The sequence below is a fragment of the Oncorhynchus tshawytscha genome, linkage group LG07 (assembly GCF_018296145.1).
Source record: "Oncorhynchus tshawytscha isolate Ot180627B linkage group LG07, Otsh_v2.0, whole genome shotgun sequence".
Taxonomy (NCBI): domain Eukaryota; kingdom Metazoa; phylum Chordata; class Actinopteri; order Salmoniformes; family Salmonidae; genus Oncorhynchus; species Oncorhynchus tshawytscha.
This window is the reverse complement of record NC_056435.1, coordinates 31,359,712-31,385,347: the sequence shown is the minus strand read 5'-3', so window position 1 is coordinate 31,385,347 and position 25,636 is coordinate 31,359,712. Positions and strand designations below refer to the sequence as shown.

Sequence of the window (25,636 nt, the reverse complement as noted above, 5' to 3'; positions counted from 1 at the left end):
AATCCTTTCTACAACGGCTATCTTGAAAGATATAATGTTAGCCATCGAGAACTACAAAAGTTTTGGTACTTTTCTCAACAACATTGATGCCCTGAATTTAGCAGGTGCTATTGACAGATCAGTTGGAAAAAGTTGTGATGGGCTACTTTATGCACATGTCACAGTCAGTGTGAACCGGAGTGACTTGACACAACGCTGGCAAACAAGATGAAGCTACAAACACAATTAAGTTAAATGGTTCCCGTCTGATGTGAAGCGTTCATCCATGTATACGTGTAAGAGTCCAGCTACATTTTCAGAAATGATATGTTTCTAATTTTGGCAGAAAGTAATTTTCTTTGCAACTTAAAGCCTACTGTTCGCTAACTAGCAAACTTTAGCTTGCTGGCTCGCTAGCTAACGTTACGCTACGTGTATGATCGGTGTAGTACTATTGTTCGAATCAGAAACCATTTGCATTGCTAGTTATAGCCTAATGTTAGCTAGCTAAAATTGAACCTAGTTGGTTAGCTTTAGCTACCTGCAGATTCATACCACAGAAACTGTATGACAATACGTTTGTATTGGTAGCAGGGATTATTGGGATTATGCCGGTTCATTGTTTAGCGATGTCTAAATAAAAAACTCCACTTCGTCAGATGATTACAAGACCCATCAAGTTAGCCAGGTGTGTCTGGGGGTGATTACAGGCATCTATTGTATTTCATGAACATGTCTTGACATTTCTTTCACATGACCCATTCATTTAGACAAGTGTGTCTGGGTAAGCGTCATCTAATAATTCTAAAATATTTAAAAAATATATATTTTTTGGACACTTTCTGTTTTTGATATTGCTACTACGCAAATACACTACCGGTCAAAAGTTTTAGAACACCTACTCATTCAAGGGTTTTTCTTTATTTGTACTCTTTTCTACAATTGTAGAATAATAGTGAAGACATCAACACTATGAAATAACACATATGGAATCACGTAGTAACTAAAAAAGTGTGAAACAAAGATTCTTTAAATAGCCACACTTGATGACAGTTTGTACAATCTTGGAATTCTATCAGCTAGCTTTGCTTGGAATGCTTTTCCAACAGTCTTGGAGTGCCCACATATGCTGAGCACTTGTTGGCTGCGTTTTCCTTCACTCTGTGGTCCAAATCATCCCAAACATCTTATTTTGGTTGAAATAATCCACAGTCGGGGGATTGTGGAGGCCAGGTCATCTGATGCAACACTCCATCACTCTCCTTCTTGGTAAAATAGCGCTTACACAGCCTGGATGTGTGTGGGGTCATTGTCCTGTTGAAAAACAAATGATAGTCCCACTAAGCCCAAACCAGATGGGATGGCGTATCGCTGCAGAATGCTGTGGTAGCCATGCTGGTTAAGTATGCCTTGAATTCTAAATAAATCACAGACAGTGTCACCATTAAAGCACCCCCACACCATAACACCTCCTACTCCATACTTTACGGTGGGAAATACACATGCGGAGATCATCCGTTCACCCACACCGCGTCTCACAAAGACACGGTGGTTGGAACCAAAAATCTCACATTTGGACTCCAGACCAAAGGACACATTTTCACAGGTCTAATGTCCATTGCTCGTGTTTCTTGACCCAAGCAAGTCTCTTCTTCTTATTGGTGTCTTTTAGTAGTGGTTTCTTTGCAGCAATTCAACCATGAAGGACTGATTCACAGTCTCGTCTGAACAGTTGATATTGAGATGTGTCTGTTACTTGAACTCTGTGAAGCATTTATTTGGGCTGCGTATTATGAGGCTGATAACTTTAATGAATTTATCCTCTGCAGCAGAGGTAACTCTGGGTCTTCCATTCCTGTGGCAGCCTTCATGAGAGCCAGTTTCATCATAGCGCTTGATGGTTTTTGCGACTGCACTTTCAAAAACTTTCAAAGTTCTTGAAATTTTCCGTATTGACTGACCTTCATGTCTTAAAAGTAATGATGGACTGTTGTTTCTATTTGCTTATTTGCTCTGTCCTTGCCATAATATGGACTTGGTCTTTTACCACCCCTACCTTGTCACAACACAACTGATTGGCTCAAATGCATTAAGGAAATAAATTCCACAAATTAACTTTTAACAAGGCACACCTGTTAATTGAAATGCAGTCCAGGTGACTACCTCATGAAGCTAGTTGAGAGAATGGCAAGAGTGTGCAAAGCTGTCATCAAGGCAAAGGGTGGCTACTTTGAAGAATGTAAAATATATATTGATTTGTTTAACACTTTTTTGGTTACTACATAATTCCATGCATGTTAATTTCATAGTTTTGATGTCTACAATGTAGAAAATGGTAAAAATCCAGAAAAACCTTTGAATGAGTAGGTGTTCTAAAACTTTTGACCGGTCGTGTATATTTTCTTTTTTTATTTTTTTATTTTACCTTTATTTAACCAGGTAGGCAAGTTGAGAACAAGTTCTCATTTACAATTGCGACCTGGCCAAGATAAAGCAAAGCAGTTCGACAGATACAACGACACAGAGTTACACATGGAGTAAAACAAACATACAGTCAATAATACAGTATAAACAAGTCTATATACAATGTGAGCAAATGAGGTGAGAAGGGAGGTAAAGGCAAAAAAGGCCATGGTGGCAAAGTAAATACAATATAGCAAGTAAAACACTGGAATGGTAGTTTTGCAATGGAAGAATGTGCAAAGTAGAAATAAAAATAATGGGGTGCAAAGGAGCAAAATAAATAAATAAATAAAAATTAAATACAGTTGGGAAAGAGGTAGTTGTTTGGGCTAAATTATAGGTGGGCTATGTACAGGTGCAGTAATCTGTGAGCTGCTCTGACAGTTGGTGCTTAAAGCTAGTGAGGGAGATAAGTGTTTCCAGTTTCAGAGATTTTTGTAGTTCGTCCAGTCATTGGCAGCAGAGAACTGGAAGGAGAGGCGGCCAAAGAAAGAATTGGTTTTGGGGGTGACTAGAGAGATATACCTGCTGGAGCGTGTGCTACAGGTGGGAGATGCTATGGTGACCAGCGAGCTGAGATAAGGGGGGACTTTACCTAGCAGGGTCTTGTAGATGACACAGAGCCAGTGGGTTTGGGGACGAGTATGAAGCGAGGGCCAGCCAACGAGAGCGTACAGGTCGCAATGGTGGGTAGTATATGGGGCTTTGGTGACAAAACGGATTGCACTGTGATAGACTGCATCCAATTTGTTGAGTAGGGTATTGGAGGCTATTTTGTAAATGACATCGCCAAAGTCGAGGATTGGTAGGATGGTCAGTTTTACAAGGGTATGTTTGGCAGCATGAGTGAAGGATGCTTTGTTGCGAAATAGGAAGCCAATTCTAGATTTAACTTTGGATTGGAGATGTTTGATATGGGTCTGGAAGGAGAGTTTACAGTCTAACCAGACACCTAAGTATTTGTAGTTGTCCACGTATTCTAAGTCAGAGCCGTCCAGAGTAGTGATGTTGGACGGGCGGTTAGGTGCAGGCAGCGATCGGTTGAAGAGCATGCATTTAGTTTTACTTGTATTTAAGAGCAATTGGAGGCCACGGAAGGAGAGTTGTATGGCATTGAAGCTTGCCTGGAGGGTTGTTAACACAGTGTCCAAAGAAGGGCCGGAAGTATACAGAATGGTGTCGTCTGCGTAGAGGTGGATCAGAGACTCACCAGCAGCAAGAGCGACCTCATTGATGTATACAGAGAAGAGAGTCGGTCCAAGAATTGAACCCTGTGGCACCCCCATAGAGACTGCCAGAGGTCCGGACAGCAGACCCTCCGATTTGACACACTGAACTCTATCAGAGAAGTAGTTGGTGAACCAGGCGAGGCAATCATTTGAGAAACCAAGGCTGTCGAGTCTGCCGATGAGGATGTGGTGATTGACAGATTCGAAAGCCTTGGCCAGATCAATGAATACGGCTGCACAGTAATGTTTCTTATCGATGGCGGTTAAGATATCGTTTAGGACCTTGAGCGTGGCTGAGGTGCACCCATGACCAGCTCTGAAACCAGATTGCATAGCAGAGAAGGTATGGTGAGATTCGAAATGGTCGGTAATCTGTTTGTTGACTTGGCTTTCGAAGACCTTAGAAAGGCACGGTAGGATAGATATAGGTCTGTAGCAGTTTGGGTCAAGAGTGTCCCCCCTTTGAAGGGGGGGATGACCGCAGCTGCTTTCCAATCTTTGGGAATCTCAGATGACACGAAAGAGAGGTTGAACAGGCTAGTAATAGGGGTGGCAACAATTTCGGCAGATAATTTTAGAAAGAAAGGGTCCAGATTGTCTAGCCCGGCTGATTTGTAGGGGTCCAGATTTTGCAGCTCTTTCAGAACATCAGCTGAATGGATTTGGGAGAAGGAGAAATGGGGAAGGCTTGGGCGAGTTGCTGTTGGGGGTGCAGTGCTGTTGACCGGGGTAGGAGTAGCCAGGTGGAAAGCATGGCCAGCCGTAGAAAAAGGCTTATTGAAATTCTCAATTATGGTGGATTTATCAGTGGTGACAGTGTTTCCTATCTTCAGTGCAGTGGGCAGCTGGGAGGAGGTGTTCTTATTCTCCATGGACTTTACAGTGTCCCAGAACTTTTTTGAGTTAGTGTTGCAGGAAGCAAATTTCTGCTTGAAAAAGCTAGCCTTGGCTTTTCTAACTGTCTGTGTATAATGGTTTCTAGCTTCCCTAAACAGCTGCATATCACGGGGCTGTTCGATGCTAATGCAGAACGCCATAGGATGTTTTTGTGTTGGTTAAGGGCAGTCAGGTCTGGGGAGAACCAAGGGCTATATCTGTTCCTGGTTCTAAATTTCTTGAATGGGGCATGTTTATTTAAGATGGTTAGGAAGGCATTTTAAAAAAATATCCAGGCATCCTCTACTGACGGGATGAGATCAATATCCTTCCAGGATACCCCGGCCAGGTCGATTAGAAAGGCCTGCTCGCAGAAGTGTTTCAGGGAGCGTTTTACAGTGATGAGTGGAGGTCGTTTGACCGCTGACCCATTACAGATGCAGGCAATGAGGCAGTGATCGCTGAGATCTTGGTTGAAGACAGCAGAGGTGTATTTAGAGGGGAAGTCGGTTAGGATGATATCTATGAGGGTGCCCGTGTTTAAGGCTTTGGGGAGGTACCTGGTAGGTTCATTGATAATTTGTGTGAGATTGAGGGCATCAAGTTTAGATTGTAGGATGGCTGGGTGTTAAGCATGTTCCAGTTTAGGTCGCCTAGCAGCACGAACTCTGAAGATAGATGTGGGGCAATCAGTTCACATATGGTGTCCAGAGCACAGCTGGGGGCAGAGGGTGGTCTATAGCAGGCGGCAACGGTGAGAGACTTGTTTTTAGAGAGGTGGATTTTTAAAAGTAGAAGTTCAAATTGTTTGGGTACAGACCTGGATAGTAGGACAGAACTCTGCAGGCTATCTTTGCAGTAGATTGCAACACCGCCCCCTTTGGCAGTTCTATCTTGTCTGAAAATGTTGTAGTTTGGAATTAAAATTTCTGAATTTTGGTGGTCTTCCTAAGCCAGGATTCAGACACAGCTAGAACATCCGGGTTGGCAGAGTGTGCTAAAGCAGTGAATAGAACAAACTTAGGGAGGAGGCTTCTAATGTTAACATGCATGAAACCAAGGCTATTACGGTTACAGAAGTCGTCAAAAGAGAGCGCCTGGGGAATAGGAGTGGAGCTAGGCACTGCAGGGCCTGGATTCACCTCTACATCGCCAGAGGAACATAGGAGGAGTAGAATAAGGGTACGGCTAAAAGCTATGAGAATTGGTCGTCTAGAACGTCTGGGAACATAGACTAAAAGGAGGTTTCTGGGGCGGTAAAATAGCATCAAGGTATAATGTACAGACAAAGGTATGGTAGTATGTGAATACAGTGGAGGTAAACCTAGGTATTGAGTGATGAAGAGAGAGATATTGTCTCTAGAAACATCATTGAAACCAGGAGATGTCATTGCATGTGTGGGTGGTGGAACTAATAGGTTGGATAAGGTATAGTGAGCAGGACTAGAGGCTCTACAGTGAAATAAGCCAATAAACACTAACCAGAACAGCAATGGACAAGACATATTGACATTAAGGAGAGGCATGCTTAGTCGAGTGATCAAAAGGGTCCAGTGAGTGGAGGGGTTGGTTGGGGGTCACAGCGATTTAGACAGCTAGCCAGGCCATCGGTAGCAAGCTAGCATAGGATGGAGGTCTGTTGTTAGCCACCTCTTGCGTTCCGTCAGTAGATTAGTGGGGTTCCGTGTGGTAGAGGGGATTCATCCAAATCACACAACAACAACAAAAATAAAAACAATAGATATAGTTATAGAGGCCCAAGAAGAAAACATAATAATAATAAAAATAAATAAATTGTCCGATTGTCTATTCAGATAGCAGCCGGTAAGACAGCTAACGGTTAGCAGGCCGCAGATGGGCGTTCAGGTAACGTCGCGACGGAGGAGCCAGCCGGATCTCCTTCGGGTAGATAACGTCGGCAGTCCAGTTGTGAAGGCCCGGTGGGGCTCCGCGTAGGCAGTAAAACGGGTCCGGATAGGTGACTGCAGCCCAGGAGTGATTGATGGAACTCAGGAGTGATTGACAGAGCTGGCTAGCTCCGGAATAATTGATGTTTGCTCCGGAATCGACGAAGGCCGATAGTCACACGGATAGCAGCTAGCTAGATATGAGATCCGGGTATGAATGTCCAGAGAGCAGTCGAAATCCAGGGACATGGAGAGAAAACTTCACTGTTCTGTTTATACCTTCTGTATGTGACAAATACACTTACATTGTATTTTATATAGTGTGTGTTTACCAGAGATAGTAAAGTGAAGAACAACATGACCTGCACCAAAGTCAGTTTAGGATATAGGCCAAGTACTAGATAGTGTATTTTTACCTTGAGTTTCCTTATTGTACGCTCCTGCTTTTACCACTTTTAGTCTTGAAATCTTTGGTTGTTTACTACAATACTCACTCTGTGTAGAACATGGCCTCACATGTGAATCCTTAAAGAGATGGGTGGGGCCAAAGCTTAAGAGGGTGTGAAAGATGCTGAATGGGTGTAGACAAAGAAGAGCTCTCCAGTTGGCATACCAAAACATTCAATTGCCAATGTGGGGTTACAAGTTTATCAACTTTCGAAGCAGAATTACTTTTTCATTGTTTCTTAATTGTAGTGTATGATATACATTGGATAAAAACTATATAGCTTTTATCCAATGTAAAACAAAAACACTATTTCAAATTTTGCTACATAGGACCGAATCCAGGTGGTGAGTCACATTTGTTGATGTTGGGGTGGTGCTGGAGATGATGAATATGACGTTGAAAATGGTTTAAATGTCCATTTAATACTGTATGCTGTTGTCTCAAGTTATGTAGGTTGTTGACGATATTTGCATTGTCATCAACTCCAAATCGGCTTGGGGTATGGACTATTCTCTTCCTAGTCCATTGTGGATTGATACGGTTTATTAAATAGCATAGACTACAGTAACAAGTAACAGCAACAGTAAAACAAAATCATCCAGTGTTTGCTGAATGTATTCTTTTTTAATAATTGAAAACAAAAACTAAAATGTACCCCTTTTTCTCCCCAATTTTGTGGCATCCAATTGGTAGTTACAGCCTTGTCTCGTTGCTGCAACTCCCATACCGACGAAAGTCAAGAGCCGTGCATCCTCCTCTTGACACAATGCCCACTTAATCCGGAAGCCAGCCGCACCAATGTGTCGGAGGAAACACCGAACACCTGGCAACCATGTCAGTGTGCACTGCGCCTGGCCCACCACAGGAGTCGCTAGTACGCGATGGGACAAAGACATCCCTGCTGACCAAACCCTCCCCTCACCCAGACAATGCTGGGCCAATTGTGCGCCGCCCCATGGGTCTCCCAGTCGCGGTCGGCTGCGACAGAGCCTGGACTCGAACCCAGAATCTCTAGTGACACAACTAGCACTGCGATGCAATGTACAATAGCCTACATAGATACAAACAAAAAGTCCACTCGATATTTTGCTGCTCCCAAACTTGATCTTTTAATCAAGCTTAGGTGATTAAGATTTATTTCAAAGCAGTCTCAAGAGCCAAACCCTTTATCGATAGTCTTGACTACTTGGCGAAAGCATTTGGCAGGATGAATAAAAAATGCCTTCATTGAGAGGGGACGCTATGCTTGGTTTTTAATCAAATGAAAGAAACTGTTTCTATGTTGTTTCTAATGTTTGTTTCTATATACGAGGTTTACAACTCTTGTTGTTATGGGCACTGTGCATCACGGCTGGATTGGCTGCGCTTCCGCTGTCAAAAGCCATGCCATCACCAACCGTGTTACCTGCTAAAACCAGCTTTTGGTTGGTCTTAAATATCCCCACCAGTGCTGCCTGAAACGGGCACTTTGGCACACATTTGTAGGGACACATCTCAGGTATTTCCAACCCTCACACCTCAGAACAAGTGAGCTCATATAAAATGGGGAAATTACCAATCCTGGCACTAGGGAAATAGAAGAGGGTCAGCTTTAACAGGTCAATTGCAAATGAGTGTGTTTGACCATTGTGCTGGCTTAACGGCAGCCGAAAATAGAGCCCATATTGTTTGGAACAATATACTCTACAAGTACATGACATTTCCAGAGTGGTCTCTCTGCTAATTCTGAAGGTATGATCAATTTAGCGTTAGATGTTGTATGTTATGATCAATTATTGTTTGGCTGTGATTGGTTATCGACCTATAATGTCAATTTCTATGTATAAAATTAATCATATGATAAAAGTACCACTCTAGAAATATAACTTGTGTGAAGAGTATTTTGTTACAAACAATATGTCTAAAAATAAGCTAAATCAAAAAGGGTAGTTTTGAGATATTCATATTTTTTATGTTGAGTAATTGAATGTGAAAATTTGTATTTCAGAGTATAATGTACAGAGATGTTTTATGTCTGTATCATGTACCGTTCACAGATACTAGGGTCTTACAGGAGGCATGTATGTATAGGTCTAAAAAGGGCCTAAGATGCCCAATTTCATAATGATTTTCCCCCAAAAATGGTTTGTGATGCAAATGTAAAAAGCTTGTTAAGAGATACAAAAATATATGCTCTCCTCCCGCTGGCTTGGAATCATCCTATAGTAACACCAACCTGTTACAATCATGCTTGCAATATCTAACATGAGTGGAAAATGTTTTAAAATGGATAGGCTACAGTAACTAAAGCTGCAGTAATAGCTTGTATATGGTGATGTGATCCAGTACATTACCATTGCATTGCACAGCACACCAACATGGTCAAGAATCTGCATTGGCAACAGGAGGAAGTTACTCCTACACATCAGCCATGACTAACCATTCTGGTTCTGGGAAGAGAAGGCGTTCTGTTGTTTACACTGCTGAGATGAGCAAAACAGCCCCCATTCTGCCACAGGCCAGCTGTGAGGCATGCAACATTAACAGCCTCAGACAGGCTTAAAGTGCAGGTTGAGACCACTCATCTGCAATGTCTGTTCATCCTCCTCCAACGCTCGCTGCACTGCAAACCTTGTTCTGAAATTGCACTGCTTCCGACTCTTCAGACCACAACCACTAGTCATTCCAACCCAAGCTCAAAATGGTAGCTACCACCATGATAGCTTAGCAGACAGTCTCAGGCCGAGCGTCAGCCCACTGATCACTAGCATTGGACACAGGCCAGAAGAGCCAAGCCAAGTCCAGGTAGGGCCACTCACCGCAGATAAAGCATGTCGTCTTCAGGACTTCCTCTTTTTTTTGCTTTTCACTCCTGAGGTCGGCAAAGGTGTCGATGATGACTCCGAAGATGAGGTTGAGGACGATGATGATGACCAGGAAGAAGAAGAGCAGGTCATAGATCACCCTGCCAGCAAACAGAGGCTCCTACCAAAGACACAGAATACAGAAAAAAAACAGTTTGATAACACACATCTGACCATTACAAATAGTCAACTGTCAAAAACGACTGCGGCTAAGAAACACGACTACAGCAAAGTTGTCCCAATAATTGAGATTGTAATGAAGCTAAAATGTATTTGTTTCTTCCCAAGTCTGGAACTGTGGGACATGTAAATGTTTTGGTATTGTTAGGGCTGTGACGATTATGGAACGGTTACTTGTCATGCAAATGGTCACGGTTATTGTCATATTTGTCATTTTTGTTGAAAAATGTTTTGAACTTGTAATGCATCTTTGAAAACAAGCTACAAATACAACACAGCTTTGGTGACAACCTTGTCCCAAAAACGAATGGTTTTTACCGCTTGGAAGTTTTTGAAATTAAGCTTCTCCCCCCACCGTGCCATTCTGCTCGTAAAACAATGACCAACTTTACCCACTTCGTGTAAAAATAAAAAACTGCTATTGGGTAAACTAGTATATCCACTTCAATATAAAGTTGAATCCCCACTTCTTCTAAAATGAATGTAATAAGACAATTATTATTTTTAGTTCACGGTTATTGTCCATAATTGTCAGTAACAAAATTATAAGATAATTGTACCAGCCTTAGGTGTTGTGTTCAACATGGGCATTTGCGTACCTCTTTGGATGGCTTCCGCAGGACGTCCCCCACACCACCTCCACTCCTCAGGCCGTGACTCAAGACAGTGACAATACACATGAGTAGAGAGTCACATGACCGCTCCTTGTCCTCGATCACTACTGCCGACGGTTGGGTGGCTATGGCAGCTACAGAGGGACATCGAGGACATGTATTGCACATAGTATATCCACAACAAATCCACAAACCCTTTTAATCCACATCCTCTAACTCAAATCCACATTTCTCATATACAAGACCTCATAGCAAATTCTGCCTTGAGGAGAAAACAATAACTCGTCAATTAGGAAAATGTTGTGCAAACAAAACATCTCACTCAATAGAAACTTCCACTGCCTGTCTCATCCCAGCACAGGAACCACAGACAATACCGATCTGACCCTTCCAAACTGTTCTCACAAAACAACAAGTCACCAGACAAGCATCATTAATTTGGATGGTGGTGATGGTGGCAGTGGCCTCCATGAGGTTTTAACCCAGAATCCCCAGAGCCTGACAAGGTTCATACAAGGTTGTCTGAGCACATTAAGGCAGCATGTAGGTCGTCTTTGATTTGGGAGATTTTTCTAAAGAAGTCTTACAGGGTCCATTAGAATGCCTGGATCCCAACAAGCTGCCCCCTGCGCCCTCTCAGAGCGAACCCGTCAACCTACCCTGGGCCTGATGGCAATTAACCCCTGACCTCTTCTCCCCTTCTTCTGGATCCTGGTCCTCCAGCAGCAGACGCACACGGCATGGCTGAAGTCCCTGTGTGCTACCTTTTGGATATTGGCCCAGCACTCCTAACCGCTAGGCTACCTGCAATTTATCTATATGCCAACTGTGCACAATAATGCGTAATTTATCATAACCATTACAGATAACAAATCCTAATTGCAAAATGTCCTCACATATATTGAGAAAAAAAAGGTGCAATTTAAGATACATTTATTGAAACCGTAATATCAACTGTTTAAATTACACCGTGGAACACAATCTTCAAAAAGGCAGTAGCATCAGCCATGCCGCTTGCTTGTAGAAGCCTTATGTTAGGAATCAAAAGGACTACATAAAAGGTAGGTTAAGTAAGGGATCACGGCGCTTTACAGTGGCAAAAGTAGTGATGCGAGATTTCTGCTGCTTGGCCCCCTTCTTTGAATGTTTCTTTGTGCATATGATATCTCATGGAGCTAGTTGTGCTGTGATAGGAGAGCTTGATATTGCATAGTTTTCATTGCACATGGGTCAAATTTCATCAGTTTGATCAAAATACTTTGAAACCTCACACCATTTGGCGGCCATGCTGATAGTGCCCACTTCTCGCTATGTGCTTGAAACAACCCCCCCACAGCCAATCAGAAGCATTTTCCATCAAATATTTGCCATTTATATTTTTCAATTTTAAATATTTAAAAAATCTTAAATAAAGAAGTTGTAATGTGATAGTTAACCCCGCTCTATCTCAATGTAACACATTTAACTTTGACAAGAGTTATGAAATACATTTGACAAATAGTTCTACAATATTTGAAAAGAAAAACGATTTCTGGTTAAAGATGGAGTTTTGATGTCATCGGGTACTCATGCCCCTCCCTAAACCAGGCCTAATCTCATGACTGCCGGGCCGCACACATTTACGGCTCAGTGGAACTATGGGAAGCTTCTCCTCTGGAGGAGGGCAGACTTAGGGGTCTGTGAGGATGCAGAAGCCCGCGCACACACATTTTCCTTTCTCTTGAGCACATACCATCCACAACAGCTTCTGTGGAGCAGTTCTCCCCACTGTCCTTCCGACACACTTCTGCTGATAGGAACTCTCCCACCATACTGGCTCCACTCTCTGCCAAACAGGAAAACATAGGGTCAGGAGAAAATTTTGTGCCTTTTTTGGCTCAGCATTGTCTATTGCAAACGAGGGACCATATTAGGCCTTACAGACTTAATTTACAGCAGGAAACCTGGTGCAAGTTTTAAATGTGACAATCAGGGTGGGGAGGATAGACTGAGGAAGCCATTCTGTTTGGGAACTTTAAGTGACATAGGGAGTGCCTGCTCTTTGACCTTACCAAGTGTTTTATTAGGTATCCTGTCAATGTTAAGGAGAAAGTCATCCTGGAAGAAGATGTAGCCCACGATGGAGAAGAGGTAGACCAGGATGAGAGCCAGCACGGCTGTCAGCAGGATGGAGCGGCCATTACGGGTTACACTCTTGATCACATTCAGCAGCGTCTCCTCCCTGTACACCAGGTCAAAGAGCTGCAGGAGAGACAACAGAAGAACACAGCTTAGTGGGAAGCAGGGGGGCTGAGTGATTGAGTGAGTGAGTGAGTCCAGTTCTTACCAGCAGACTGTAGAAGAAGACATGGACGAAGACGCCCAGACTACAGATGATCAGGTAGAGGAGGTGGTAGAGGAACTCGACATCCATGATCATGGCCTTGTAGCCCCGCGTGAACGTCCCTCTGTTCCCCACGAAACTCATCAAGAAGATCATCTTATTGCCCACCTGAGGAACAGTGGAAAACATGGAGGGATTGAGCAACAACGTTGCCAGGTTAATTTAAAAGGTAAATACTGGCATGCAAAAACAAAGTAGGGATATTCAGAAACAACCAGGCATAGAAGACAAACACAACCAACTTAGAGAGACTGGCATAGATACAGGTCAACAAGAGGTGGACTTGAACACAGTGAAGTTGACATCGGTGACTTAAAAATATGTTGTGTAAAAGCATGAGTCATGCATCTATCCAACAGGTATTTATTCATTAGAAGACATGTCATTTAGTGTTTAGTTGGCCTGGTTGACAAGAGTGCCACAGCTCTGTGGAATCCCACAGTGACGCACTACACACCTCACCTCACATACGGGCGAGGTGAGGACACTGGACGGGGTGTTTGAGGGCACAGAGGCTACTGTAACCTAACGTGGCAGGCGTAAAAGCAAGGACCCAGTGACCAGAAACCCATCCAGTCACAGAGGCCCACACACTTGCAGACACACTTACGTTGAAGGCCCCCAGGAGGAAGAGGGTTGGCTCCAGGCCCACAGAGAAGATGAGGCGGAGGATGGTTGAGGCGATGAGGACCCGGACGCCGTGGGGCTGGGGCAGGATGATGACAATGGCCAGGGAAACCAGCATGGCGATCCACAGCAGAGCTGACAGGTGACCATCCAGGGTACCTGGAGAGAGGAGGTGGGAGAGGAGAGAGGCAAGAGTAGGGTTAAAAAGGAGGGAGGGGACGTGGATAGTGTTGTCCATGTAAGATGCCTACTATAATATACCTACAGTAACACATAGGTTTACTGTACTTTTAAAAGTAGATCCAGTTAAAGATCTGTTTACATTAAATGTTGATTCAAAAGAAAAAAGCAGCCAACACTACAAGCACTGGCTCATCCAACTGCTGTAATGATAGTATTAACGGGGCAAACAATAATATGTTCTTGGCCTCCAGTGAGGGATATCCCTCTGCAGTAATTTCACCTGTTGGACATGTTCAGACACATTCTTCTCCCCAGGGAAATGAGGCAGAGCTCTAAAGCGTTACAATACTAACAGTTACATAATACGGAAAGTGTGACATCAGATCGTTGTGGCTCAGTGAAGCTTTATAATGAGCTTACCTGGCACTAACTTGGTGGCTTAGTCCCAGCTCTGCTCTGTGCAACACAAGGACAAAGTCAGTCGAAGAACTGTTTGTTTGTTTGTTTGTTTGTTTGTTTGTTTGTTTGTGTGTGTGTGTGTGTGTGTGTGTGTGTGTGTGTGTGTGTGTGTGTGTGTGTGGGTGGGTGGGTGGGTGGGTGGGTGTGTGTGGGGTGTGTGTGTGTGTGTGTGTGTGTGTGTGTGTGTGTGTGTGTGTGTGTGTGTGTGTGTGTGTGTGTGTGTGGGTGTGTGTATACACATCTGTGCATGTGTGTGTGCGTGTGTTAAGCTGAAAACAAGGTCAGTCGTCTTTGCCGTATTCACTTCCAGGCCCCAGCCAGAGGCAAGTTTTGAGCTTCCTCCCACTCCCTCCCTGTCCGTGCCCCTCTCTTCTCCTCTCCTCTCCATGGAGAGATCACATGACAGGTGCTCGTTACATAACTGGGTCCGCTAAAAATACCACTGGCTCCTGAGAAATTCATGAGGGATGGTCTGGGAGGGATCCCAGGTCTGCCGGCTGACAGCACGCCAGGGAGCTAGACTCCGCCGCCACGGAGGGAGGAATGGACGTCACAGGCCTCCTCTCCAAACCCCATTCCTTTCTCTCCAAAAAGTCCAAAAGATTCCACTACCAGAGTAAAGCAGAATGAGAGCAGGATGCAGCCACTGCTCAACACCTCCTCTATACACATTGTCTGATATCTTGAAAGGACAAACAGGCAGGTCTGTGGGAACAGACTTCAAAGCAGATTCTCAGAGTGGACACGTGGTCAAAAGACAAGAGAGGAGTTTCATCTGTTAACATGGCTAAGTTAGGCCAAAGTACTCTCCCTCCCAACAGGCAGCTGCTATGCCAGCCATGCCACACTGACCCACCTCCATAAGAGTGGAGAGGCATGAAGCATACAGCTCAACCAGGTCCTCTCCAGACAAACACTTCCCTGGGAAGTCTTGAGCAGACTGGGACAAGCAGCGCACTATGGAATGACTGCTAGGCCTTTTCTGACTTGTTTTATAGGAGAGTGCATCAGCTGAGCTCTGGGCAAGGCTCACCACTGTAAATGCACAGGGCCTTTAGATAAACTAGCATTGTTTAAAGTCTACCAGGCCACTGAAGTTCACTTCTCTTTTACAAGCAGCTGGTTTGAACATTAACAACGAGCAGCATCAGAGCTGGCATACATCCGGAGAGACATTATTATGGACCAATTAACTGTATATGTGTTTAAGATTTACTACTGAGTAATAATGATTCGAGAGCTGAGCTTCTATGCACATGATGGCTGGCTACATCGTTAATTAATTTGTTTTTAAACCTTTTTTTAACTAGGCAAGTCAGTTAAGAACAAATTCTTATTTACAATGACGGCCTACCCCGGCCAGACCCTAGCCCGGACGATGCTGGGCCAATTGTGCGCCACCCTATGGGACTCCCAATCACAGTTGTGATACAGCCTGGAATCGAACCAGGGTCTGTAGTGACCCCTCTAGCACTGAAATGCAGTGCCTTAGACCGCTGCGCCACTCGGGAGCCCACAAAAGTTAAATTATGTTAAGCCGAAATCATATCCGCCCTCGCTGATGTCCTGAGCTGAACCCTACAGTCTGATGCTAATCTCTTTGAAGACACTGGAAACCACATGAATGTATTCTAGCTCTAAGCTAAAAGCGTTTTCACTTCTCTCTCTCTCTCTCTCTGAGGAAGTTCAAAACAAAAGGGACTGCGCCGCTTGACCCCAGACAGAACAATGTAAAGTTTATGCGAGTCACAATGTGGGTCTTCTCTCGGCAACTCTGCCCTGGAACAATAAAGGCCTTAATGACTGGGGCTGTGTTTTACACATCCCCACAGACTAACAGAGAGAGAGAGAGAGAGAGAGAGAGAGAGAGAGAGAGAGAGAGAGAGAGAGAGAGAGAGAGAGAGAGAGAGAGAGAGAGAGAGAGAGAGAGAGGCAGTTATGTGAAAATGTCTCTAAAATTATTCAATCCTTGACATTGCACAGGGGCAACAGTTTCCCCTTGCATACTGGCATACAGTGAAGGTAAAAGATAGGATTTAAAAGCTTGAAATCAATTCTAAGCCCCGCCTGGGCCAACTACAAGAGCAGCTCAATTATGCCATGTTCAACACCTAAGCCTAATGAGTGGCTATGCTCTTGCCTGACCATATGTTCCAAAATATATGTCAAATTTCACAGTCTGGGGCACAGTGAAATGCACTGATCCTATAAGATGGTAAGATCTCAATTGCATACTTCTCATGTCCTTTCTCCTCATCTCCTTCTCAAAACCCATTGGAGGAGAAGGTCAGAAGGCGTTCTCATCCAAGGGGTTTTGAGAAGGAGACAAAGAGAGAGGATGCAAGGATTATGCAATTGAGATCTTCTCATTGAGTATTACTTGTATTGTGTATTCATCGTTTTCTTTATCTTTATTTCCACAGATACAATGATGTTCAAGATCGGTATATACGACCTGTACTGTATATACGACCTGTATAAAATATCTGTATATAAGACCTGTATATAAGATATGTACTGTATATACGACCTGTATATAAGACCTGTACTGGTATATACGACCTGTAAATAACTGCATTCTTGTGTTTTTCTTTTTTTCTTCTGTCATATTTCATGTTTTATTTCTTATTTATACAACAGGTTGGTCTAATCCTGAATGCTGATTAGTTAAAAGCGCATTCCAGCCAGTGTCTATTTCACAAGATACCACAGGCTAAATCTATGACATTAAAATGCCTATTTACTCTGTTCCATCTGACTGCGCAATCAACTTTCTCATCAGCCCAAGCAGGGAAGTTATAAACCTGATCTCCACTATAAAAAGCATCTAGACATTATCTCACATTTCTTTTAGACTAACAATTAGTTTCTAACAGCAGAGATGTATTAAACCTTACTGTCTGTCTCTCTGACATTTGCAACATTGTTTCAATATTCAAATTCGATCTCCAACTGTCCCCTAGTAATGAACGTGTAGGGGTCGGGATTGAGTGATAGAGGGAGGCAGCCTTTCTCAGCCAGTCGAAATCATTAAATCAGCATAATTTTATGGATGAACACAAAGAAATGTCAATTGAAAAAAGGTAAAACAAAATGAAGTGTAGCTAGTTTGCAGTGTTTCCAGCTTCAGTTTGAAGTTATTGTGTTAGCTGTGTTGTTGGCTAGCTCCTTTGAACTACACTGTCCTAACGAGAGAGCACATTTTCTATGCCAGGCAAAATCGTGCCTCATTAGCTCATTGTTATGGATGTATCCAAATAAATGTCTCTAGAAAACAGCCAAATGCAGCAACTGTTGTTGTTCTGTCTGCACTGTTTGATGTGACTGTAAGTTAGCCGTAGTTGGCAAGCTAGCAAGCAAGGGATAAAAATGTTGCCAGCCAGTATAGAAATGGAACATTTAGAACGAATGACTTGGTCAAGTCCATAGATACAGAACAAAAAGACTTATCAATTGGGTTGCGTCTCTAGCAACCGAACCAATAGCACAAACAACCAGCCGGCTTGGGTAGCAACCCTAGATTTGTTTTGGGACTATATCTTGTGGAAGGATGATATAGTATGAATAAATTCATCTAAATAATGTTTTTATGAAAATATGTCAATAATTATTTTAATATGTTGGGCCGGTTTGCAGGCCCTCAACCATGTCTCGGTTTCGGGCATTATCCTACCCTCAAAACACTGGCTTCTCAGGCATTATCACTTAACTATATTACTACCTTTATTGCACATTATTGGGAAGGAGCTCGCAAGTTAAGCATTTTACTGTACTGGTTTACGCCTGCTGTGTTCTGCGCATGTGACAATAAAACTTGAAACTTGAGAGACAGATACATGGCAATGGATCCTGACTGAAGACTCGTCAGCATCAGAGTGAAGACAGGAGTCTGGTGACAGGTTAATTAAGTTAATGTGTGTGTGCGTGCGTGTGGGTGTGTGTTTAGCTTAAACCCCATATCAATAATCAGGCCAGGGCCTGATTCAGAGGACCTGACATTAATAAGTGATACCAGTGACACCTAAACCACAGGCATGAGACAGGAATCCAGCCTTGCATCACAGATCAGTGGTAAAGGTTACCTTCATAAATGTATGAAAGACATTGTCTTAAATATTCAAATAATTATCTCAAAGACATTGTGTGGAATAGGTAGCCACATAACCGTGATGCACTCATAATATAGCTTTACAAACACGCTTGCTTCAAACTGTTAGCTAAGTCATCCTGAGCATGACTAAATAAGCATAAATTACTGTTGAAATGTACAGTATTGTGAAATCACAATATTTTCAGAGAACAGTTTGAAAACAGTGGTGACCAAGTTTATGCTCAATTCACCTTCCCAAACAACTTGAGTTTGTGTGTAATGTGCGTTGTAATGTAGTTCCCTTGCTTTTCTGTGCTTGTCATTTGCTTCAATGTCCTGTTTGGTAAAAGTCACACTTGTAGAATTAAACAGAGAACACATACAGAAATCAGCCATCGTTTGGCACAGATACCCTGCAGATTATTTAGCTGAGTGAGAGAGAAGGGAGGGGAGAAGGGGGAGAGAACTTCACTGACCTCCGCGGATTCCTTCCAGAGGGTAGAAGAAGGCCACCAGCAGGTTCATGAGCACAGCCAGGTTGAAGGAGATGCTGCTCCAGAAGGACATGTTACGAGAACACCAGTATAGAATGGGCTGGGCTGGAGAAGGGACGAAGAGGACCAACACACTCGGTCAATACATAGTCATTGGGACCACCTCAACACCAGAAAACATTGCAATGCTACGACTACACCACCATCACAATACTGCTGCACTCGCCAAACTTAGACAAGATTCACAGAACACATCACAGGAGATGCACATACACGTACAGTATCTATAGTGCGTAAACACATTTGACAGAGCATTCATTGGAGGATTGTCCACTTACGCTCATTGAGATCATTCTGTTTAATGAAAAGCACTTTATAAATTATTAATATTATTATGCACAATGCAGAGGTTCTTAAAGGGATACTTCAGGAGTCAGGTGAACTCATGGATACCATTTGTAATGTCCCTGTATGCAGTTTTAAGGAAGTTACTAACAAGCGCTAACACAACTGCTAACCAAATGTTAGTGCAATGACTGGAAGTCTATAATATCTATTAGTAGATACCCATAGAACTTCCAGTCATTGCACTAACACTAGTTAGCATTTGCTCACAAAACTACCTCCAACTTCCTTCATACTGGGAACAGAGACAAACATTTTATCTACAAGTTTATCTGACTCTAGGGAAAATCCTGAAGTATCCCTTCAAAAATCACAATTGCATCTAGAGCTAAATCTCAAATATAAGACATACCACTAGGGGTTAGAATTTTGTCTAGTATGACATTTTTGAAAGAGGGGGGGCAATTTTGTATTTGGTTACAGTTGTAGGAAGGTTATTGTTAACTGGTACCCAAACATCATGGGTGATTGGGTGATTCACTTGTCAGTTTTTCTCGCAGCAAATAATACACCCCAGTGGCACGTCTTCACTTCACTGAAGTGTTTGCCTTTTCTGTGTCAGCTGAAGCATTCAACCCAGTAGGGCAGCATTTCTCAAACTCAGTCCTTGGGACCCCAAGGGGTACACATTTTGGTTTTTGCCCTTGCACTAGAGAGTTGATTCAAATAATCAAAGCGTGATGATGATAGTACTACATACAATGGTTACATAAGCTTACACACCAGAGCAGTGTTTCCATTTTCGTGTCTTTAGCCTGCTAGCCGCGGCCCGCTAGCTGTCTAGAGCATATAGGCTGTTAGCTGAATAGGTCCATCAGACAACTTCTTGGGCCACTATACCTATGTTGCCAATTGGACTGGTCCCCTTTACAACACAAAACCCTACTAATCCATCACGACTTGTCTACCGACGTAAACGCACGAGGCAGCGCCGCACGAGGAGGCTATAAACAGACTTCCCCCGTCGCGACGTCCCTCTGAGGCCCTTCTGCTAGCTTGCTTGCCCCGGCCCGCTAGCTGTCTGAATAGCCGTGTCTCCAACCAGCCTCACTACTCACTGGACCCTTATGATCACTCGGCTGCGCATGCCTCTCCTTAATGTCAATATGCCTTGTCCATTGCTGTTCTGGTTAGTGATTATTGTCTTATTTCACTGTAGAGCCTCTAGCCCTGCTCAATATACAGTACCTTAGCCAACCCTTTAGTTCCACCTCCCACAAATGCAATGACATCACCTGGTTTAAAGGATGTTTCTAGAGACAATATCTCTCTCATCATCAATCAATGCCTAGGCCTACCTCCACTGTATTCACATCCTACCATACCTTTGTCTGTACATTATGCCTTGAATCTATTCTATCGCTCCCAGAAACCTGCTCCTTTTACTCTTTGTTCTGGATGTACTAGACGACCAGTTCTTATAGTCTTTAGCCGTACCCTTATCCTACTCCTCCTCTGTTCCTCTGGTGATGTAGAGGTTAATCCAGGCCCTGCAGTGCCTAGCTCCACTCCTATTCCCCAGGTGCTCTCATTTGTTGACTTCTGTAACTATAAAAGCCTTGGTTTCATGCTAGTTAACATTAGAAGCCTCCTCCCTAAGTTTGTTTTATTCACTGCTTTAGCACACTCTGCCAACCCGGATGTCATAGCCGTGTCTGAATCCTGGCTTAGGAAGACCACCAAAATCCCTGAAATTTCCATCCCTAACTATAACATTTTCCGACAAGATAGAACTGCCAAAGGGGGCGGTGTTGCAATCTACTGCAGAGATAGCGTGCAGAGTTCTGTCTTTCTATCCAGGTCTGTACCCAAACAATTCGAGCTTCTACTTTTAAAAATCCACCTTTCCAGAAACAAGTCTCTCACTGTTGCCGCTTTCTATAGACCACCCTCTGCCCCCAGCTGTGCTCTGGACACCATATGTGAACTGATTGCCCCCCCATCTATCTTCAGAGCTCGTGCTGCTAGGTGATCTAAACTGGGACATGCTTAACACCCTGGCCATCCTACAATCTAAGCTTGATGCCCTCAATCTCACACAAATTATCAATGAACCTACCAGGTACAACCCCAAAGCTGTAAACACGGGCACCCTCATAGATATCATCCTAACCAACTTGCCATCCAAATACACCTCTGCTGTTTTCAACCAAGATCTCAGAGATCACTGCCTCATTGCCTGCATCCGTAATGGGTCTGCGGTCAAACGACCATCCCTCATCACTGTCAAACACTCCCTAAAACACTTCAGCGAGCAGGCCTTTCTAATCAACCTGGCCAGGAAGGATATTGACCTCATCCCATCAGTTGAGGATGCCTGTTTATTCTTCAAAAGTGCCTTCCTCACCATCTTAAATAAGCAGGCCCCATTCAAAAGAAATTGAACCAGGAATAGATATAGCCCTTGGTTCTCTCCAGACCTGACTGCCCTTGACCAGCACAAAAACATCCTGTGGCATTCTGCAATGGTATCGAATAGCCCCAATGATATGCAACTTTTCAGGGAAGTTAGGAACCAACATACACAGGTGGTTAGGAAAGCTAAGGCTAGCTTTTTCAAACAGAGGTTTACATCCTATAGCACAAACTCAAAAACGTTCTGGGGCACTGTAAAGTCCATGGAGAATAAGAGCACCTACTCCCAGCTGACCACTGCACTGAGGCTAGGAAACACTGTCACCACCGATATTTTATTTTAATTTTATTTCACCATAATTTAACCAGGTAGGCTAGTTGAGAACAAGATCTCATTTGCAACTGCGACCTGGCCAAGATAAAGCAAAGCAGTGTGACACAGACAACAACACAGAGTTGCACATGGAGTAAACAATGAATAAGTCAATAACACAATAAACAAGTCAATGACACAGTAGAAAAAATAAAGTCTATGTATAGTGTATGCAAAATCCACTATAATTGACAATTTCAATAAGCAATTTTCTAAGGCTGGCCAGGCTTTCCACCTGGCTACCCCTACCCGGTCAACAGCACTGCACACCCCACAGCAACTCGCCCAAGCCTCCCCATTTCTCCCTCACCCAAATCCAGATAGCTGATGTTCTGAAAGAGTTGCAAAATATGGACCCCTACAAATCAGCTGGGTTAGACAATCTGGACCCTCTCTTTATAAAATTATCTGCCGAAATTGTTGTAACCCCTATTACTAGCCTATTCAACCTCTCTTTCATATAGTCTGAGATTCCCAAAGATTGGAAAACAGCCGTGGTCATCCCCCTCTTCAAACATGGAGACACTCTAGACCCAAACTGCTACAAACCTATATCTATCCTACCCTGCCTTTCTAAGGTCTTCGAAAGTTAACAAACAGATTACCGAACATTTCGAATCCCACCGTACCTTCTCTGCTATGCAATCTGGTTTCAGAGCTGGTCATGGGTGCACCTCAGCCACGCTCAAGGTCCTAAACGATATCATAACCGCCATCGATAAGAGACAATACTGTGCAGCCGTATTCATCGACTTGGCCAAGGCTTTCAACTCTGTCAATCACCACATTCTTATCGGCAGACTCAACAGCCTTGGTTTCTCAAATGATTGCTTCGCCTGGTTCATCAACTACTTCTCTGATAGAGTTCAGTGTGTCAAATCGGAGGGCCTGTTGTCCGGACCTCTGGCAGTCTCTATGGGGGTGCCACAGGGTTCAATTCTCGGGCCGACTCTCTTCTCTGTATACATCAATGATGTCGCTCTTGCTGCTGGTGATTCTCTGATCCACCTCTATGCAGACAACACTATTCTGTATACTTCTGGCCCTTCTTTGGACACTGTGTTAACTAACCTCCAGACGAGCTTCAATGACATACAACTCTCCTTCCGTGTCCTCCAACTGCTCTTAAATGCAAGTAACACTAAATGCATGCTCTTCAACCGATCGCTGCCTGCAACTGCCCACCCGTCCAGCATCACTACTCTGGATGTCTCTGACTTAGAATATGTGGACAACTACAAATCCCTAGGTGTCTGGTTAGACTCTAAACTCTCCTTCCAGACTCACATTAAGCAGCTCCAATCCAAAATTAAATCTAGAATCGGCTTCCTATTCCACAACAAAGCATCCTTCACTCATGCTGCCAAATATACCCTCTTAAAAAACTGACCATCCTACAGATCTTCGACTTTGGCAATGTCATTTACAAAATAGCCTCCAACACTCTACTCAACAAATTGGATGCAGTCTATCACAGTGCCATCCGTTTTGTCACCAAAGCTCCATATACTACCCACCACTGCAACCTGTATGCTCTCGTTGCCTGGCCCTCACTTCATACTCGTCGCCAAACCCACTGGCTCCAGGTCATCTACAAGTCTCTGCTAGGTAATGCACCGTCTTATCTCAGCTCACTGGTCACCATAGCAGCACCCACCCATAGCACGCGCTACAGCAGGTATATCTTACTGGTCACCCCAAAAGCCAATTCCTCCTTTGGCCTCCTTTACTTCCAGTTCTCTGATGCCAATGACTGGAACGAACTGCAAAAATCACTGAAGCTGGAGACACATATCTCCTTCAATAGCTTTAACCTGTTGAGTGTAGGGGGCAGTATTTTGATGTTTGGATGAAAAAACGTACCCAAATTAAACTGCCTATTTCTCAGGCCCAGAAGCTAGAATATGCATATATATGGATATCAACCAGATTCCTTTCCCTATGGCTTCCACATGGTGTGAGTAGTCTTTAGACATAGTTTCAGCCATTTATTCTGGCAAAAGGGGCGAGAACAATCACATTGCGTCAGTGGATGGCTGGGTGCCAGTAGAGTGTTGCATGCACAACAGCTTGGAGCAGACATTTTCTCTCTCTCTCCTATTGAAAAAGCTACGGTCCGGTTGAAATATTATCGATTATTTATTGTAAAAACAACCTGAGGATTGATTATAAAAAATGTTTGACATGTTTCTACTAACTTTACGGATACTATTTGGAATTTTCGTCTGCCCCATCGTGACCGCTCGAGCCTGTGGATTTCTAAACAAAACGTGCAAACCAAATGGAGGAATTTTGGATATAAAAATAATCTTTATGGAACAAAAGGAACATTTATTGTGTAACTGGGAGTTTCGCGATTGCAAACATCCGAAGATCATCAAAGCTAAGCGATTCATTTTATTGCTTTTCTGACTTTCGTGACCAATCTACTTTGCTGCTAGCTGTTTGTAATGTTTTGTCTGCTGAGAGAAATGCCCTTACATAAACGCTTGGTTTTTCTTTAGCTGTAAAAAAATAAATACAAATCTGACACGCCAGGTGGATTAACAACAAGCTAAGCTGTGTTTTGCTATATTGCACTTGTGATTTCATGAAAATTAAATATTTTTAGTAATTTAATTTGAATTCGGCGCTCTGCAATTCAGCGGATGTTGACGAAATGATCCTGCTTATGGGATGGGTGCGCCAAGAGGTTTAAGCACCAGCTGTCAGAGCAGCTCACAGATCACTGCACCTGAACATAGCCCATCTGTAAATAGCCCATCCAACTACCTCATCCCCATACTGTATTTACCATTCATCTTCTGCACATCTACCATTCCAGTGTTTAATTGCTATATTGTAATTACTTCGCCACCATGGCCTATTTATTGCCTTACCTCCCTTATCTTACCTCATTTGCACATACTGTATATATACTTTTTCTACTGTATTATTGACTGTATGTTTGTTTATTCCACGTGCAACTCTGTGTAGTTTCATGTGTCGAACTGCTTTGCTTTATCTTGGCCAGGTCGCAGTTGTAAATGAGAACTTGGTCTCATCTAGCCTACCTGGTTAAATAAAGGTGAAATAAAATAAAAATGTATCCAACTGAAGGTTAATTCTACATTAAACAAGAATTATGTCCAGGCTAAGGTTCACAATCGGTTTATTTTTAAATAGATAAGGGTAGGGTCAGATAGGAAATTTGCAAGGTTCAAATACACACTAAACAACAAAGCAAAAACATAATTTAAATAATGGAAAGGGGGCTAAGCCAATTAGCAGGCTTATTTAGTGTACATAAATCCTATGGGGTGATTTTGGAGTGTGTTCAGTACTTGAACCAGGGATTTGAACATCCAACTTAGACACTCATGACCGCCAATCCCTTCCCCGGCCAACATAAGCAACGCTCGCCTCGCCTTCTGCCCACATGGTTTTTGATCAGAGGGTCGGACGGTTGCGCGGCGTCTGCTATTTTGGAGGCAGCTTCTTCATTTGAAAAGAGGAACGGAGGGTGGGGACTTTTATAAACAGTACAGGGCTCACAGAGTGACAGACAGGCAGGCAGAAACACGCTCCCATTGAGGAAACAAAGAGTGCAGTCATACAGCGTTCACAGCCTGAGAGGGGGGGTGGAAGAATCAGGAACTGTGTGTCAATAGGGAGACGCCCTACTGAATGTGTAACATGGGGGATGTTTTGTGGGTGGACTTGGGATGAGGGCATCAACAATCACACCA

General features: G+C 43.4%; 1 protein-coding gene across 9 annotated transcripts in view; it reads right to left on the bottom strand.

The window, feature by feature from the left end:
* itpr1b (inositol 1,4,5-trisphosphate receptor, type 1b) overlaps nt 1-25,636 on the bottom strand; it is a 142,263-nt gene that overhangs the window by 15,156 nt on the left and 101,471 nt on the right. For all 9 annotated transcript variants that reach the window (XM_024426847.2, XM_024426850.2, XM_042324288.1 and 6 more), the window contains 7 exons: nt 18,758-18,880; nt 13,533-13,708; nt 12,866-13,030; nt 12,591-12,780; nt 12,272-12,364; nt 10,525-10,673; nt 9,701-9,866 (listed from right to left, as the gene is read on the bottom strand). In XM_024426847.2, coding sequence (XP_024282615.1) covers nt 9,701-9,866; nt 10,525-10,673; nt 12,272-12,364; nt 12,591-12,780; nt 12,866-13,030; nt 13,533-13,708; nt 18,758-18,880 — 1,062 coding nt within the window. The remainder of the gene's footprint in view (nt 1-9,700; nt 9,867-10,524; nt 10,674-12,271; nt 12,365-12,590; nt 12,781-12,865; nt 13,031-13,532; nt 13,709-18,757; nt 18,881-25,636) is intronic.